Below are 19,877 nucleotides of genomic sequence, written 5' to 3'. Positions count from 1 at the left end.
CAAAATTTCACTCAAAATCAAAACCTAATATTTTCGAATTTCTTAATACAGAGACTGGGCAGGATTTTTTGAGATTCATACCTCTTTAGCTAGATGAAACTAACGGGCTTGGAGAGAGCTTCGCGTAGCAACTGATGGCACGCGAATCAGAGCACCGTAGTTCAAGATACGATGGATTGAAGTGAGAAGTGAATAGTATTTTTCCTTCTTTTTTCTCTCTTCTCATGCAGCTGGTGTGTTTGTGTAATGGAGGATTATGAGACCGAATGGCCTCACTTATGAACCTATATATATGTTGGGCTTGGGCCCAACTTGGGCCCTGTCCAACCCGTTAGCATTTTTAGCCCATTTTTCCCAACTTTGGGCCAAATCTTTAAAATTAACGCCCAGTTTTCGACTTTAAATATTTTCCTTAGGTTTTTGACTGTTTTAAATTTTTCTCGCATAGTACTAGGTAGACTTAAACCAGTTCGGCTGCCGGTTCGCGGTTTTACTCGATTTTTCTCAGAAAATATATTTTATGACTCAGAAAAATCTACTGAGTCTAAAAATCATATTTAAATCCTCAAATTCTCACTCTAAATTTTTGGATCCTATTTTGGGTAATATTAATTATTTAATTAGATGGTTAATTAGTCTCGGTTCTTACATCTGATGTTACAAGTGTGAGGAGTAGTGTATGAAATTAGTCCCACATTGAAAAAATCAAGGAAGATTGAGGAGTTTATAAAATGAGAGACCCATTAACTTACTACCTTAAGATTTTGAGTTGGATATGGTATTTTCTCATCTTATGTTCTCTCATTTAGTTCCTTTTCAAAATCTCTCTGGTGGTCAAGAGCTCCTCCATGGTGGCCCAACAAGTGGTATCAGAAACGATGTGGCCTAAGTCCGGGCAGCGTGTCCCGCTGTATGTTGTGGCGGTGTGATGGATGAATACTCATATGTGGTGGAGGAACTAGAAGGGAGTTGATGCTTGATGTGGATACGACTCACACTTGAGGGGGAGATTGATATTGCAAGTGTGAGGAATAATGTATGAAATTAGTCCCACATTTAATAAAGCAAGAAAGAATAAGGAGTTTATAAGATGAGAGACCCATTAACTTACTACCTTAAGGTTTTGAGTTAGATGTGGTGTCTTTTCATCTTATGTTCTCTCACTTGATTCCTTCTCGAAATCTCCTTGGTGGTCGAGAGCTCCCCCACGGTGGCCCAACAAGTGGTATCAGAGCCAATGGTGGCCCAACAATATCATGCTTTAACCCCAACCCACAAAAGAAATTGAAAAAAGAAGAAAAAGGCGTTCATACCGTAAAATTTGGCTTTCATACAACCTCTCAAGAAAATGTTCTACAATACCACGTCCAAACACCGATAAGAAAGAAAGAATCATAAAAAAGGACATTGATATCAAAAGTGTGAATTGGTGGCAAAATTAAAAATGCAAATATTGATAGCAAAAGAGAAGAAAAAAGCGAAGACAAGAGAAGAGAATAGAAAAGCGGAGCCTAACCCGCACGCCATTGGTGCTTGGTATCGATAATTGCTTTGCTTTACTTGTAACAGTGATATTGAGAATCCAAATGCTTTCTTCTTCGCCATTGCGAGTGCATGTTCAAAGGGGAAATAGGGAACGATAATCTTCTTTAAATGTCTCTTTTCTATTTTATTTTACCGTTATTGTAAAGATGGAAAGAAATGGATCAAATTACCTAAATTGAGTGGAGAAGACGAGATGTGGGTTGTGTTAAAAGTGTCATGGTTGAGATGAAGAGACTCTCGTCATCTCTGTGGTATGTGTGAGTTCAAGGTGTTGAGGGAAGAAGGAGAGAGATGCGGAAGAGAGAGGAGAAGAAAGAAGATGAGGGAAAAGAAGAGAGAGTTCTATTTTTTAGAAGAATCAAAATTTCTTTAATTTCAAAGAAAATGAAAACCGTCAACTAACTCAAGTTACGGTGTCCCATATATACGTACATCAACTCTAGTTACTAGTTTAAATTACCAAATTAGCCGTAAGCTTTCACAATGGTGAACTGACTAATTTTTCTAACAGCATGTGATCAATAACAGTTACAACCACTTGCACTAATCATTCCTAACGAAATAACTAACAGGTAATGAATTTTAACCCATCTATGATAAGGTAATACCCCTTCTCAAACTATGATCATGTATATTTACCAATTCTATTACTTTTACTTTTATTATTAGAAATTTACTAAATACGCTAAAAATAAAAAACAAAAATATTTTTTCAATAAAAAGTATCTTTTTTTATTGATTTAATAGCACTTAAATAAACACAAAACAGCCAAGTAGACAAAGAACACATGATATTTTTTTCTTTGAAATGAAAAAACAAAAAACGGTTAGTGGACCTTTATGACCGTCGAATCATGCTTATTTACGCATAGTTGTAAAAACCGGATCGGACTGGCCGATTCAACCGAAAAACCGGTGAACCGCACCCATAACCGATCTGGGCAAGTGATATGACCGGATAAGGAAGGAAATCGTTGAGAACCGGGTTGAACTGGCCGGTTTTGCTGAAAACTGGAAAATCGGCGGTTTCTGATTAACCGACCGGTTCGAAAACTTTTTTTATTCTTTTTCCAAAACGACGTCGTTTTGGTTTATTTTTTTTTTTAAAAAAAAGGAAAGGTCCTCGTAATTAGGGACCCCAACCCCAAACCCCACCCCCAGTTCCACTTTTCCCCTCCCCCCAACCCTAATGTGCGAACTACTAACCCTCTCCGCCTCACCTCATTCTACGTCACTCACCCAGCCACCGCCGCCAGCCGCCAGCCGCCCGCCGTCGTCCTCTTCATCTCACCGCCAGTCAAAACTCTGAAGTCTGAAGGAACCAATGAAGTAGGAACAGAACAGAGACAGACCCGCGGCTGTCTCTCATCGCCGTCGCCGCACCGTCGCCCTCGCCGTTGCTGCGCCGTCGATCTCGCCGTTGCCTCGCTCTTCTGCTCTGTCAAACAGGTTAGCTCCAGTTCTCCTCTGTAGTCTATTCTGCACTTCTTGCTGTTACAGTGTTATGCATATGCTTGTTGAATATGCTTGTTGAAATTTATGGGATGAATATGCTTGTTGAAACTTGAAAGCTTGAATTTGTTATGAATAATGTTAATCTAATATTGTTCTGTTATGATTTATGAATATTCTTGTCTTGCTGAATAGGGAATTTAACTATTTAAGATTGCTTGTTGACTAATGCTTGTCTAGGATGAATATGCTTGTGCTGTGAATTTAACTATTTAAGATTGCTGTGAATTTAACTATTTAAACCTTTAAGGTTGCTGTCTTGCTGAATAGGGAATACTGGAATAGGAATTAGGAAATTTAGGATTGCTATTGTTTTAAAATAGGAATTAAGGCAACTAACAATATGTATTTTGAATGTTTATCTTTGTATTAGTTATATTTAGACTTTGAAACTTGGTTGTTTTTAAAATGTTGGTGAAGAACTAACAATATGTATTTTGAATTTATTAAGTTTATGACTATTTTTAGTATTTTATATTTTTTATTTATGTGAAACCAGTTTTATGAGTTCAACCAGCGGTTTATCGGTTGAACCAATAAACTAGTAATCTGACCGGTTCAATCATCGACTCGATTTTTACAACTATGTATTTACGACATTTTCGTTTGTATTTGAGCTTTGAAAAAATAATTTCTTTATCTTTATTTTTTTTATTTTTTGTTCCTAAAAATGGTAATGTTTTATTGTTAACATGCGATGAAAGCGATGAGGGGGATTTTTTTCTTTAATTTTTTATTTTTTTAAAAATTAAAAGTAAGGATAAATAATTAAAAATGTATCTAAATGTTTTTAGATTTTGTTATCGACAAAAATACGATTAAATATTAAATAATTTTAAAATGTACAAAAAATATCCAACTGTGATTAAAGATCTACTTTGTAAATGATCAAGTGTGACATGGCTAATTTGAAATGTCAAAATCTCACTTGTCACATAGAAAATTTCATTTGTTGCATTACTCTTTTTCTATTAACGTAAAATGTTTTAGTTCACGACTCAAGAGTGTATATTTTTTGTCATATTTTTAAATAATTTGATGTTATAAATCAGGCACATTTTTAGTGATTTATCTTAAACTTAATTAATTTATAATTTATTGGGGAGATTTTTTATTTGGAATTATTGGGTTAGTTGTAGAGAATTAGATGCTATTTTCTAAATTGAGATTATGGGATTAATTTATGGTGAACTCTCATTTAAAGTTGTTTTTACGTCATGTTGATAGTCAAGAATAATTCGATGATTTAACATATTTATCTATATTATTTTTTAATAATTTTTAATTAATAACTTCACATAATAACAAATGTACGAAAATTTTTATCATAATTATTTTTTTAATTATTTTTAGATTTTAGATTATTTGTTAACTTATAAGAATATTTAGGTCTTTCTAATCATATTATTATTATTATTATTATTATTATTATTATTATTATTATTTGCTAATTAAAGTGTTATTTTTTTTTTATAAGCAAAGGTTGCAATTTTTTTTTCTATTCTTCTACGATAACATAAGGTGCACTTTTATCTAAGCTCTAACACACTTTTTTCTAATTTAATTTTTCATTAAACATAGGGTTTTTTTTTTTATGAACACTAAAACTTATATGTTTAATGTAAAAAAATGTAGTTTAAAAAATATTTATATTTTATATATAAAACGAAATCAAGATCTTCTTAGTTTAAATATTTTATATTATCATTTATTTACTTAAACATTTATATTTGAAAATGTTACCAGATATATAATTTAGTAAAATATTTTTATTAATGAAACAATATATGATTCAACTTTCATGTAAATTATGTTATATGATAAGTGCATTTAAATATTAACAATTATTTGTTTACTATACTTTTTAACCAAAATGGTCATATGATTTTTAAAGAATGTCTCTATTGTATGTAAATAAAAGATCAAGCCATGAATTTAGCTATGTTTTTTTTTCAAAAGGAAAAGTATAGATAAATAATAAAAATATTAAACAATGTAAATAATAGATATATCGGATGTTCATTTTATTAGTGTACGGATGGTTATTTTAATATTAAAATTTAGAGAATTAATTTGGAGGTGTCGTGCATTTTTATTTGACTGGTGGTTGTTCATATTATTCAACAGAATCATTGTCCCTAACATTCTCCTTTTCAAAAATCTAGTTAAATAATCCAAAAGATATGTCTATTATTAAAACGTGAGGTTATTTGGTTGAATCATTAACGCTATAATTTATAGAAGCGTCAATAAATTAGATTCTATCTACCAAGCTCATTTATTTTACGTATTGACAACTTTTAATTTCTGATAATATATACTATTAATAGATGGTAAAACATAGTATATTAAATTATTGTATTTAATGAGTTGACTAATATAATATATTTAGCTTATTTAAGAAATAATGTTTAATTTAGTTTTTTTTTTTTTAGTTTTAAATATTTTAGTTCTTGACTTGTCAGATTAGGATACCGTTTGGAAAACAAAAAAAAAATGTGACTTCGCTTGAAAATCTTACACTATGGACACGATTTACTAATGTTAAAACCTTTGAGGGACCATGGAGACAAGCTGCGTATCGTAAGAATGCCATAGCGAATTTGCAGAAGATATATATTTTACATTTTACAACTAGATGAGTGATACTGGGCACATATGACAGTAATGATGCAACTGTATATTTATGTATTTTCATAAATTTTATATTTATTTAATTTAAATAAAAAAATCCTCTTTGTAGCCTATTTATTCCCAATGTTTTGCTATTAAAATTTCACAATGTAAATCCAAATTAAATATGCTTAACCAAAAAATAAATATTTTCTACTAAAGAGAATACTATACTACCACTTTCACGTGCCCCTACGTGCTTAGCATCTGCATCATTTTGCCAGCTCAAAATTTCAGTAAAAACCATTAATACATCAACATATAAATTCCTAGTGTACTTTATTATAAGACTAAAATTTGATAGGGTAAAATTTTTATGAAATTTATAAGAATTTTATCAATTTTTGCCGATTCTTATTTATAATTGTATCTAATAAATTTTTTTATTATTTATAATTGTATCTAATAAATTTTTTTATAGATGTATCTGCGTATACATATCAATGCTAAATTGCTAATTATAATTAAAATATAATAATTAATTATTATTAGCAATAAATTAACAGATAATATATTAATATTTTATTTTTTTAATTTTTATTTTTAAAAATTATAACATTTATATTTAATAAATTAAATTAAAAATAAAATTTAATAAACATAAACAATAATAAATATATTTAATAAAATAATTTTAAAATTAAAATATTATATTAAATAATATAAAAATCAAATTTAAATATTAAATAATAAATAAAATTATATTAAATTTTTTAATTTTAATAAACACAAATTATTTTTTACAAACTATTTTTACAAACTATTTTTTAAAAACTCTCCCTTGAGTACTTTCAAAAACACTCTTAATTTTCAAAAACAATAACCACAAGCACATAAATTTTTTAATTTACCAAACATAACAAAACTCCTCTTCAAAAGATTTTACCAAACCAAACCTAACTAGTCCACTTTCAAATAAGTGTGTTGTACATTAAAAGAAAATCGGTTTTTCAAAGCTATCTTGCGTTGGAAACGTAGGTATCCAATTGAAAATTTCCTGGAATTCAATTTGATATCGCTCTTTTTCTCCTCTAAAACATGTTATCAAATCATAATTTTCATAAGTCGCAATCCAAACAAAGGAGTTTCAAAGATAAACAAAATTGAATTGATACAACTTAATTCATTAAATTCTAAACTATCCATATCATACAAGTTGTCAATCTAATGTAAAAACTGCCTCCAAAGTATTAACATTCAGGCTTGATTTCCAAGAATCCACGCAAGAAATGTTCATCCCAGGTTGGCCTTAGCCCATCCACAACTTCAACACTTTATCCTTGCCACCAGAGGCTACTTTCTCTCCATCTGGACTCCAATCAACAGAAAAAACCTTTCCAGCAAAAAGATAGAACTATGCTAGTCACCATAATAATAATAATAATAATAATAATAATAATAATAAATAGACAAACAAACAAATAAACTTAACATAAAGCATGTGAAACGGGATGCATACTTCATCAGAATGGCCAGGAAGATCCTGCTTCAACTTCCGAGTCCGAATATCCCAAACCTTGATCACCAAACATAATGGAAGGTTAAATTTGGATTGAAAATGTAGTTTCATGTATTTAACTAACAAATAATGTCCATATCAAGGAAAATCCCACTAACCTTCAACGTAGAATCTTTGCTGCCACTTAAAAGTAGTCTGCTATCCGCAGACCAGCTGTAGAACAAAACCCAAATACACTGAATTCAAAAGGAAATATCTTCGGAGACTGTCAAGGTCAAAGTAAGATGGATACACTTGTGTTTTACCTGATCTGGTAAACAGGCCCAACATGACCACGGAAAGCTGCTATAAATTTCCCTGTTGTGCCATTCCATAACTTCACGGATTTATCAAAAGATGCACTTGCCACCCATTGCCCATCAGGTGAAAAATATACATGGTTCACAAGCTGTCAGCAAACAAGTTCAACTTTCATTAAGCTGAAAAATTGGAAAGCATATACACAGATAGAGAGTTTGTCATTAAACCTGCATAATGATAAACCTAATTTCAAGTTTTCAACTAACATACTACAAATAATTAGGGATGGATTTCAGCAAATATTTATTAAATTAGAATTATAATTTGGAAAGAAGAAAAAAAAGCAGTTGCACAAAAGCTCATTTTGCTTAATTCACCTTGATACATAGGAAAAGATTTGTACCTGCTGATGACCTGTCATACGAGTTTTTGGGTGCTTGCTGACGAATGGTTCCCAAAGGAACATGGTAAAATCGTCAGATCCAGAAACCAACCTTTCAGGGGCATTGCCTCTCATCTTATTATACCTTTCAAGAGCAACCTATATTCATCAGCAGCAGACAGGTGTGGACATATTAGTAAAATATGGTTTGATGTGCTAGGATGATTATTAACCCAAAAAGTGCTCACCTTCTTCATTTCCTCTGGAGATGAGTATTGTTTCCCAGTATGATCAAAAGCTCCAGTACGAAGAACATACTCGGTGCTCAATGCTAACGAATTAACCCAATGCCCATGTCCCTAAAATAGATACCAACGTGAAGAATTCTACAGGGATAAGTTACTCGAAATGAAAAGTCTATCTTCTAAATGGAGTAAACAAGTGATAATACACAAAATATACACTAAAAATGGATTAGATTTAAACTTTTACGATAAATACTTCAACAAAAATGACAGTGGTGAACTTGGCGTAAGAGACTAAACTAGACTAATAATCAATTCAATCACATTGTCTAAAAGCCCATCTTTTTAGGCTTCATAGATCAACCACTCATACCAAAAAGGGAATGTGGGTCACAAATTCATTCACTAAAATAAAAAATAGGATGGCAAGCTTTTAATACAATCAACAAACTTTTGATTGAAAAAAAAAAGAGTAAAAATAACAACCAGATAACTCTAATATGCAGAAAGAAAACCCATGAAAAATAATTTTGACATGAGATGAGAACCAATGATGATGCATAATAATAGCCAAGTCTAAGCATATAACAAATTCAGGTGCATTGCAAAGTACTGAAGCTCAAGGGGATTAAACACACCTTCAATTCACGAATTAGCTTCCCTTGTGTAGTTTCCCAAACTTTGATTGTACAGTCTTGGGAACTGAAATAATAAAAATAATATAGCTATGCTCCAAACAGCAGACTAGTAATGTAGAGTAACTATCTATGAAGCACGGACTCGCCAGCAGCGCTGACGTACCGGTGTCGGATGCGGATGCGACAAGGACACGCACGGGATATGGTGGACACGCATATTGGTGGTGAGTCGGAGGTCACCTTTCAGCTTTGCTGTGGTTTCGTCAAGTGATGCGCTAATCTGCGGCAAGTCCGAGCGTCTTCCTTCCGCATGGACCACGAGACCAAAGCACGACCGAAAGCCCTTTTCTTCAGATTTTAATTTTTAAATCTCCAGAAACTAAGGAGGCGGTGAGATTAATGATTCTTGCTTGACTTTCTGCTCCACTTTTGTTTAGCAATTTCTCTCTCTCTCAAATATCATTATTTTATTATTTCTTTGACTTTTTTACTAGTACTTGTATAAATTTTTATTTTTTTTATAAAATAAGTTAATAACATCTAATGTTTAATGTCCATATAAGAGTTTATTTAAAAATTATAATTATTGATATTATTTTATTTTGGATTTTTTAAAGATTTTTATGTAATTATGTTTATTCTTATATTTATAATATGATAATTTATTATTTTAATCTTATTTAACTTTTATAACATACTTATCTTACACGTATCTAATCCAATATTTTTTTAAAAAGAACGTGTCAACGTATCCGTGTCGGCGTGTCGTGTCGTGTCCATGTCATATTCGTGCTTCTTAGATAAATATCATCCAATAAATAAAAGAAAAAAGGGAAATCTTGTAACATATGCTAGTGCAGAGCTGGAAGTCTTAAAGATATGCCCCTGAAGGTTGGGGACAGTAATGACGTAGTCTGTTACCAAAGTGCATAAATTTTTTCGAAAGAAAAGGGACTAAAACCTCTGACTAAATGATCTTTGGGTATTGTTAAAAGTACTGTAGTAATGTACAAATCTGTACAATTTAAAAGTTTGAATATAGATAAAAGCTTGAAATAGTGTGTGTGTGTGTGTGTGTGTGAGAGAGAGAGAGAGAGAGAGTACCCTGTATAAATCATGCCATCTCCACCCCATTTTACACATGTTATGGCGAGTGTGTGGCCAGTGAGACATATAACACATTTCCTCAATGTGACATCCCATATACGAGCATCCCCATCTTTGCTGGCACTTACAAAACGACGGCAAGGAGCACTAAGATGGACGGGTTCCCAAGATATCCCAGTAATCCATTTCTTGTGGCCCTGCATTAATATATACTTCAAATATTGTCCAAGAAACATTATATCAGTATAGTACTACGCAGGGAACAAAATTTGTCACCAACTAAAAAACCATTGCATCTGTAGCATCTCCTTACCAGTTCTATTTCAATTTTTCTCGGGAAATCATGAAGTAATAATGCATGATGTTCTTTTACATTCTATTTTGCCTTCCTTTTTTCCTTTGCTTGTGTCTTTTGCTATTTCGGGGAGGATGGGGTGGCACAAATCATAATCAGGATGAATATCTTAATACTTCTAATTTAAATACAATGTAAAAAGGTTTTTCTCTCCAAAAGTTTGACAAGGTTTTGAATCATGTTCTGAATTAGCCAGGAGAAACAAAAATAATTGAGTGAACTGTTGCAGTAGTCATAAATAAGCTTATACATGAGCAAGAACAGTATCATGTTAGGAAGCAAAAGGAGTGGTACCAGAATTTACAACATATACCTTCAATAACACAATCTCAATATGTTTTAGTGAAAAATTTAGACCAAAGAAAAGAAATGAAGCAAGCTTTCTGATAGTAAATAGCATACTCAGTTAAAGACTTTACAGATAATGGATTGCCAGACAACTTCCCAGTTTCTGGATCCCAACATTGAAGTTCTCCAGACTTGCTCCCACTCACAAGATACTTGCCATCTGGTGACCACGCAACACAAAGGACCCAATTCTTGTGCCCTGCGTACAATGAAAACAACTATCAATAGATACATGGCCATTTCTTATTTTAAAAAATAAATAAATATTAAAAAAATATATCAACTTTTTGAATTACAACAAATGAAAAACAGAACAGCAGCATTTTCAGATTTAGCCTACACAATGCTTCAAGAATTCCTTTCCAAGAATACAATTGTAAGCTAACTCCAATTCCACCTTCTAAATTTAATTTCATTACATTCTCTTTCTATGGGTTAAACTGGTTACTTCTGTTCATACTGAGAGAAAGATGCTTAAACATCATCTAATTATGTCTAGTTTACAACTAAGTACAAACAAGCAATGTTTGGTATATCATACTTATTATCACACCTGTGCATGTGTACAATGGTGTCTGCGTGTTAAGGTCCCAAAGACGAACAGTTGTGTCGCCAGAACCACTTGCTAGGTGCCTCCCATCAGGACTGAAAGCAACTGTAAGTACAGCTTCTGCATGACCTAAAAACAGTTCCAGCAACATGAATCAGAGGATATGACAACTAGAACATTAAGCTAAATCATTATCAACTACCAAAACATAAAAAAGAGAAGACACACAAAACATCACCATGTTCCAAATCACGGTAGTTTTATATAGAATTGACACAAAACATCTGTTTGTGAATAAACATTTCACCTAGAACATTATAGGCTGTAAATGACACAAAATTCTATGATTCATACCAGAAATAGTGGCGGAACAACGATTAACAGGGCGAATCCTGAAAATAGCTTGAGGCTGACAAACTATAGGCAATGCCTTCTCCACCGAGACTGAAAATTAATGTTAAATCAACACCACATATTATAAGGAAAAAAAAAAGCAAACTAATCAATCAACCTAAATAAAGAATAGTTTGTTGCAAGATAACCAAAGGAGAGAGTAGATACTAGCCTTTGTTTTTGTGCAAGTAGGTTTCAAGTGGCACAAGGAGCTCTTCATCAGAAATATAGAAAGCATATGGTAATTTCTCCTCCTAAATCAGGGAAGGGGAGGGGGATAAAAGACACAATAATTAACCAATGAGAACATTATTTTAATAACAAAGCAATTTTTATATTTTGTTGGTAAGGATATGACAAATGATGGGTTTACGTTGTCCAGAATCTTATTGACAATGAGTTGAAGTTGTTGTGGACCAGCATTCTGAGGAAGGTACATGGGAGCACCAAGGGGAGCTCCATCTGGGTGCATCAAGAGGCACATGACGTTGTTGATTGTTGTGGTGTCCCTCTTCTCTCCTGTCTCTGTCTCCATCTCTATCTCTCTCTAAATTGGAAGGCGACGGCTGGAGGCGAGGACAACGTGAAGGAGAGGAAGATGTGAAGCTGACGGCGACGAGAAGAGGAAGATGATGGGAATGCGACGATGCCGGGAAAGCTTGGCGGATGAAAGCGACTTCAGGGAGTGGAAGAATGAGTTGCTGCTTGCTGGAAGATGATGGGAACGGACGACTTGCTGGAAGAGAGGAAGAACCGAAGAAGATGAGGACGGTGGCTGGATGTGAGAAGACGGGGACGGTGGCCGGAGATGACTAACTGATTAGGAGAAAAAGGATCTAGTTAGGGTTCAGTTGAGTGTTTGTCATTTCAAGGGTCTTAAACTCTAATAAGCATAAAATATAAAATACTTGTTAAAAATAAATTAAATAATATATATATATATATATATATATATATATATATATATATATATATCTCCTCTTGTAGACCAAGCTACATATGGCTATGGAAATATTGAAGACGAAGAGCCAGGATCAAGGGTCTATCCACTACTGCCAAGCCCAACATATGTGGATGCTGGGATTGAAGATGGTGACACTGAGGATTCAAGGGACCTTATGACAAGACCGTCATGGATGCCGATATGTTCTCACGGATCGGATCAGTTTCATTTCTGATATTTTTGTGATTATTTAAAGTATAAATATAAAATAAATAAAATAATTTTAAAAAATTAATTAATATTAAATTATTGGTTAAAAAAGTTAACAACCTCATATTATTTATAGGAACAATAAAACGAATCAAATTCAATCATTTACCAAATTAACTTGCTAAATTTGCTCACAAAAAAAATTCAGACTAAATTTTAAATTCATCAAATAAAAAAAATTCCATCAAATTTGTACATCCAAACTTGCGAATTTTGGTATAATGGATGAATTAGATCATTGGACCAATTTTTTTAAATAAAAAAGTGATTAGCATTACAAAAATTAATAATTATATAATTTTTAGATATATATATTTTTTTTTTGTTGTAAGCTTTATTTATTTTACACCTATATATGTTAAAATTATGTGATTTATTTCTTAAAATAAATATCATTCTATTAACAGATATTATTTTAAATAATTTTATTGAAGTTAAATTTAAAAAGAATAGTGAAAAATTATATTATAATTTGACTTTTTTATTGTATTTGATTTTTTAATTATTATTTTTTATTAATTTTATTAAATTAATCAGGCTAGTGTAAAAACCGTAACTTATCAACTGGTTAATTAAGTTATCATATTGCTCAAATTTGATTCTGAAAAATTAGAGAAAGAATTTGAGGATTTAAAGGTGATTTTTGGGATTTAGTAGGTCTTTCTGAGTCAGAAAATGTGTTTTCTGCGAAAAACCGTGAAAAACCGCGAACCGGCAGTTGAACTAGTTGAACCGTTTCAAGTCTGTCCGGTACCGCACGAGAAAAAGTGAAAACCGTCAAAAACCTTAGAAAAATATTAGAAGTTAAAAACCGGGCGTTAATATTAAAGGTTTGGCCCGAAGTTGGGCCAAAAGGGCTAAAAATGCTAACGGGTTGGACCGGACCCAAGTTGGGCCCAAGCCCAACATATATAAGGGTTCATTAATGAATCCAATCACTCATAATACACTCAAATACACCCACACATTGCGGAAGAGAAGAAGAAGAAGAGAAACCCCAAGAGCACTATTCATCCTCTTCTTCTCTAGCTAATATCTTGAGCTACGATGTTCCGATTTGCATGCCGTTGGTGGACGAAATTGTGATCACTATTCTGTTCAAGTTGTTTGTCTTTGTATGGAATTATTATTATGGCACTGCCATGTTCTAATTATTTTGAGATGAAGGCTTCTAAGGGGCAGCACCTGAGGTCACAACTCCGTTCAACTAACCAGCAAGTGTACTGGGTCGTCCAAGTAATAACCTTACGTGAGTAAGGGTCGAATCCACAGAGATTGTTGGTATGAAGCAAGCTATGGTCACCTTGCAAATCTCAGTTAGGCAGATCAAAGGGTAATTGTGATTATTGGATTGTAAATAAAAAGGAATAAATAAAAAGGATAGAAATACTTATGCAGATTCATTGGTAGGAATTTCAGATAAGCGGAATGGAGATGCTGTAGAGCTCTCGGACGCCTGCTTTCCCACTGCTTCTACTCAATCCTTCTTACTCCTTTCCATGGCAAGCTTTGTATAGGGGTTCACCATCAACTGTGGCTACTTTCATCCTCACGGGGAAATATCCTATGCGGCTGTCACTCGCACAGCTAACCAGTCTGGAGGCATCACCCATGGTTGATAGCTACATCCCATCCTCGCAGTGAAAGCTAATGCTCATGCACTCTGTCACAGTACGGCCAATCACCGGTTGGTTCCCTCCCCTACTAGAATAGAATCCCTCTTTTGCGTTTGTCACTAACGCCCAGCAGGTTACAGGTTTGAAGCACGTCACAGTCATTCATTACCGGAATCCTACTCGGAATACCACAGACAAGGTGAGACTTTCCGGATTTCCAGGATCCTACTCGGAACACCACAGACAAGGTTGGACTTTCTGGATCCTCATAAATGCCGCCATCTATCTAGCTTATACCACGAAGATTCTGTTGGGGAATCTAAGAGATACACATTCAAGCTCTGTTGCATGTAGAACGGAAGTGGTTGTCAATCACGCGCGTTCATGATTGAGAATGATAATGAGGGTTATTTACTCATCACCTTCATCATGTTCTTGGGTGCGAATGAATATCTTGGAATAAGAATAGAAGAGAATTGAATAAAAGAAAATAGAACTTCATTAATCTTTGAGGTACAGCAGAGCTCCACACCCTTAATCTATGGTGTGCAGAAACTCCACCGCTGAAAATACATAAGTAAAAGAGGTTCAGGCATGGCCGAATGGCCAGCCCCCTAAAACGTGATCAATAGTCTCTTAGGATGAAGAATAAAACAAAACTGAGACCAAAGATGTCTAATACATCAATAATTCATCCTATTTATAATAAACTAGCTCCTAGGGTTTACATGAGTAAGTAATTGATGCATAAATCCACTTCCGGGGCCCACTTGGTGTATGCTTGGGCTGAGCTTGATCAATACACGAGCTAAGGCTTCTCTTGGAGTTGAACTCCGAGTTATGACGTGTTTTGGGCGTTCAACTCCGGATCATGACGTTTTTCTGGCGTTTAACTCCAGACAGCAGCGTGTACTTGGCGTTTAACGCCAAGTTACGTCGTCATTCTTCAAATAAAGTATAAACTATTATATATTGTTGGAAAGCCCTGGATGTCTACTTTCCAACGCCGTTGAGAGCGCGCCATTTAGAGTTCTGTAGCTCCAGAAAATTCTTTTCGAGTGCAGGGAGGTCAGAATCCAACAGCATCAGCAGTCCTTTTGTCAGCCTTTTTCAGAGTTTTGCTCAAATCCCTCAATTTCAGTCAGAATTTACCTGAAATCACAGAAAAACACACAAACTCATAGTAAAGTCCAGAAATGTGAATTTAACATAAAAACTAATGAAAATATCCCTAAAAGTAGCTTAAACTTACTAAAAACTATATAAAAACAATGCCAAAAAGCGTATAAATTATCCGCTCATCACAACACCAAACTTAAATTGTTGCTTGTCCCCAAGCAACTGAAAATCAAATAGGATAAAAAGAAGAGAATATACTATAAAGTCCAAAATATTAATGAATATTAATTTAATTACATGAGCGGGACTTGTAGCTTTTTGCTTCTGAACAGTTTTGGCATCTCACTTTTTCCTTTGTAGTTTAGAGGTATTGGCGTCTCTGGGGGAACTTAGAATTTGGGATAGTGTTATTGACTTTCTTAGTTAAGCATGTTGATTCTTGAACACAGCTACTTATGAGTCTTGGCTGTGGCCCTAAGCACTTTGTCTTCCAGTATTACCACCGGATACACAAATGCCACAGACACATAACTGGGTGAACCTTTTCAGATTGTGACTTAGCTTTGCTAAAGTCCCCAGTTAGTGGTGTCCAGAGCTCTTAAGCACACTCTTTAGCTTTAGATCACGACTTTAACCATTCAGTCTCAAGCTTTTCACTTGGACCTTCATGACACAAGCACATGGTTAGGGACAGCTTGATTTAGCCGCTTAGGCCTGGATTTATTTTCCTTGGGCCCTCCTATCCATTGATGCTCAAAGCCTTGGATCCTTGCTTTTGAAATTTTCGCTTTTTTTTTTTTGCTGCTTTTTCTTGCTTCAAGAATCAATTTCATGATGTTTTTCAGATCATCAATAACATTTCTCTTTGTTCATCATTCTTTCAAGAACCAACAATTTTAAACACTCATAAACAACAAGATCAAAAGACATATGCACTGTTCATTCATTCATTCAGAAAACAAAAGCATTGTCACCACATCAATATAATTAAACTAAATTCAATAATAATTTCGAAAATTATGTACTTCTTGTTCTTTTGAATTAAAACATTTTTCTTTTAAGAGAGGTGAAGGACTAATGGATTTTATTCATAGATTTAAGGCATGGTTACATACTAATGATCATGAAATGAAGACACAAAACATAGATAAACACAATAATTAAAAACTGAAACAGAAAGAAATAAAGAACAAGGAATGAATCCACCTCTAGTGGCGTCTTCTTCTTGAAGGACCAATAATGTTCTTCAACTCTTCTATGTCCCTTCCTTGCCTTTGTTGCTCCTCCCTCATTGTTCTTTGATCTTCTCTTATTTCTTGGAGAGTGAGGGCGTGTTCATGGTGTTCCACCCTTAGTTGTTCCACTCTTATTTCTTGCCTTAGGCTTTTTTTCACACCAAACTTAAAATTTGCTCGTCCTCGAGCAAAAGAAAGAAAAGAAAAGTAGGAGAAGAGTGGGTTCGGCTATATGAGAGAAGAAGGGGTTTGTGTTGTGGAAAATGAAGAAGAAAGTAGGGGTATTTATAGGGAGAGGGAGGGTGGGGTTTCGGCCATTTTGGGTGGGAAAGGGTGGGAAATTGAATTTGAATGTAATGGAGGTAGGTGGGGTTTATGGGGAAGAGGGGTTGATGTGAATGGTGAATGGGGTAATTGGGAAGAGGAATTGAGGTGATTGGTGAAGGGTGTTGGGAAGTGTGATATTGAGAATGAGATTTGGATTAGGAGAGTGTGATTAGGATTAAAAGGAATGTGGTAGGTGGGGATTCTGTAGGGTCCACAGATCCTGAGGTGGGGATCCTGTGGGGTCCACAGATCCTAAGGTGAGGATCCTGTGGGGTCCACAAATCCTGAGGTGAAAACAAATACCATTCCTTCACCATATAGGCATGTAACATGCCTTCATGCATCATTCTGGCGTTCAAACGCCCATTGATGCACGTTCTGGGCGTTAAACGCCCATGTGATGCATGTTTCTGGCGTTGAACGCCAGTTTCAAGCTTGTTTCTGGCGTTCAGCGCCAGATTGTCCTCTGTGTGCGCATCCTGGCGTTAAACGCCAGGATGTAGCTTGTTTTGGGCGTTCAGCGCCAGAATGGTGCTCTGTTCTGGCGTTGAACGCCAGATAGATGCACCTTACTGGCGTTGAACGCCAGTCTGTGCTACCTCCAGGGTGAAAATTTTTTTCTTCTGTTTTTGACTCTGTTTTTAATTTTTTTGATTTTTTCGTGACTCCTCATGATCATGTACCTAATAAAACACAAAAATAACAAAGAAACAAAATAAAATAAAATTAGATAAATAAAATTGGGTTGCCTCCCAACAAGCGCTTCTTTAATGTCACTAGCTTGACAATGCTCCATAAGGTGATCAGGTCAACTTAAGTGTGGTATTCCCAACACCAAACTTAGAGTTTGGATATGGGGCTTGAACACCAAACTTAGAGTTTGGTTGTGGCCTCACAACACCAAACTTAGAGTTTGACTGTGTGGGCTCTTCTTGACCTTGAACTGAGAGAAGCTCTTCATGCTTACTCTCTTTTGTCACAGAGGGATGGCCATGTGCCTTAAACACAAGGTAGTCCCCATTCAATTGAAGGACTAACTCACCTCTGTTAACATCTATCACAGCTCCTGCTGTGGCTAGAAAAGGTCTTCCTAGGATGATGCATTCATCATCTTCTTTCCTAGTATCTAGGATTATGAAATCAGTAGGGATGTAAAGGCCTTCAACCTTCACTAGTACGTCCTCTACTAATCCATATGCTTGCCTCACTGACTTATCTGCCAGTTGTAATGAGAACAAGGCAGGTTGCACCTCAATGATCTCTAGCTTCTCCATTACAGGGAGTGGCATAAGATTTATCCCTGACCCAAGATCACATAGAGCTTTTTCAAAGCTCATGGTGCCAATGGTGCAAGGTATTAAGAACTTGCCAGGATCTTGTTTCTTTTGAGGTAGAGTTTTCTGAATCCAAGTATCTAGTTCACTAATGAGCAAGGGAGGTTCACTTTCCCAGGTCTCATTACCAAATAGCTTGGCATTCAGTTTCATGATAGCTCCTAAATATAGAGCAGCTTGCTCTCCAGTCACATCTTCATCCTCTTCAGAGGATGAATATTCTTCAGAGCTCATGAATGGCAGAAGGAGGTTCAATGGAATCTCTATGATCTCTGTATGAGCCTCAGATTCCTTTGGATCCTTAATAGGAAACTCCTTCATGCTTGGGGGACGTCCCAGGAGGTCTTCCTCACTAGGATTTCCGTCCTCCTCCTCCTTTGTGCATTCGGCCACTTTGATTAAATCAATGGCCTTGCATTCTCCTTTTGGATTTTCTTCTGTATTACTTGGGAGAGTACTGGGAGGAGTTTCAATGACTTTCTTACTCAGCTGGCCCACTTGTGCCTCCAGATTTCTAATGGAGGATCTAGTTTCATTCATGAAACTGAAAGTGGCCTTTGACAGATCAGAGACTATATTGGCTAAATTAGAATTATTTTGTTCAGAATTCTCTGTCTGTTGCTGAGAAGATGATGGATATGGCTTGCTATTATTCAGCCTTGCACGTCCACCATTGTTAAAACCTTGTTGAGGTTTCTGTTGATCCTTCCAGGAGAAATTTGGATGATTTCTCCATGATGAGTTATAGGTGTTTCCATAAGGTTCACCTAAGTAATTAACCTTTGCCATGGCAGGGTTCTCAGGATCATAAGCTTCTTCAGAAGTTGCCTCTCTATTACTGTTGGATGCATGTTGTAATCCATTCAGATTTTGAGAGATCATGTTGACCTGTTGAGTCAACACTTTGTTCTGAGCCAGTATGGCATTCAGAGCATCAATTTCAAGAACTCCTTTCTTCTGAGGTACCCCATTGTTCACGGAATTCCTCTCAGAAGTGTACATAAACTGGTTGTTTGCAACCATGTCAATGAGTTCTTGAGCCTCTTCGGGCATTTTCTTCAGGTGAATAGATCCACCTGCAGAATGATCCAATGACATTTTCGAAAATTCAGAGAGACCATAATAGAATATATCTAATATGGTCCATTCTGAAAACATGTCGGATGGACATCTCTTGGTCAGCTGCTTGTATCTTTCCCAAGCTTCATAGAGGGATTCACCATCTTTTTGTTTGAAGGTTTGAACATCCACTCTCAGCTTGCTCAGCTTTTGAGGAGGAAAGAATTTATCCAAGAATGCAGTGACCAGCTTATCCCATGAGTCCAGGCTATCTTTAGGTTGTGAATCCAACCATACTCTAGCTCTGTCTCTTACAGCAAAAGGGAAAAGCAAGAGTCTGTAGACTTCAGGATCAACTCCATTCGTCTTTACAGTCTCACAGATCTGCAAGAACTCAGTTAAAAACTGGTAAGGATCTTCAGATGGAAGTCCATAAAACTTGCAGTTTTGTTGCATTAAAGCAACTA

At 35.0% G+C, this 19,877-nt stretch overlaps 1 protein-coding gene across 2 annotated transcripts; it reads right to left on the bottom strand.

Moving 5' to 3' along the window:
* Positions 1 to 6,667: 6,667 nt before the first annotated feature.
* On the bottom strand, positions 6,668 to 12,381 carry LOC130951616 (notchless protein homolog). Of its 2 annotated transcripts, none has more exons than XM_057880312.1 (13): positions 11,881 to 12,381; positions 11,680 to 11,761; positions 11,469 to 11,558; positions 11,118 to 11,243; positions 10,636 to 10,763; positions 9,859 to 10,058; positions 8,755 to 8,818; positions 8,120 to 8,230; positions 7,893 to 8,030; positions 7,495 to 7,637; positions 7,348 to 7,402; positions 7,190 to 7,246; positions 6,668 to 7,084 (listed from the first exon to the last, which is right to left on the bottom strand). In XM_057880312.1, exons 1-13 carry the CDS (start codon positions 12,040 to 12,042, stop codon positions 6,980 to 6,982), a joined length of 1,461 nt encoding a protein of 486 aa, XP_057736295.1. In that variant the 5' UTR covers positions 12,043 to 12,381; the 3' UTR covers positions 6,668 to 6,979. The 2 variants fall into 2 exon arrangements, with proteins under 2 accessions (XP_057736295.1, XP_057736296.1); XM_057880313.1 differs by having other exon boundaries at positions 6,674 to 7,063.
* Between the last annotated feature and the right edge of the window lie 7,496 nt (positions 12,382 to 19,877).

Source organism: Arachis stenosperma, chromosome 9 (genome assembly GCF_014773155.1).
Source record: "Arachis stenosperma cultivar V10309 chromosome 9, arast.V10309.gnm1.PFL2, whole genome shotgun sequence".
Lineage (NCBI taxonomy): Eukaryota > Viridiplantae > Streptophyta > Magnoliopsida > Fabales > Fabaceae > Arachis > Arachis stenosperma.
Note: the sequence above shows the minus strand (reverse complement) of the source record. Positions and strands in the feature narration are given on the sequence as shown.

Bases quoted from the DNA above. Each gene is read 5' to 3' on its own strand.
- LOC130951616 (XM_057880312.1), bottom strand. From the start codon at position 12,042: ATGGAGACAGAGACAGGAGAGAAGAGGGACACCACAACAATCAACAAC. The intron at 11,762-11,880 runs GTAAACCCATCA...TCCCTGATTTAG, and splicing joins TCAATAAGATTCTGGACAAC to GAGGAGAAATTACCATATGC. The intron at 7,638-7,892 runs GTACAAATCTTT...GTTTGCTGACAG, and splicing joins GTATGACAGGTCATCAGCAG to CTTGTGAACCATGTATATTT.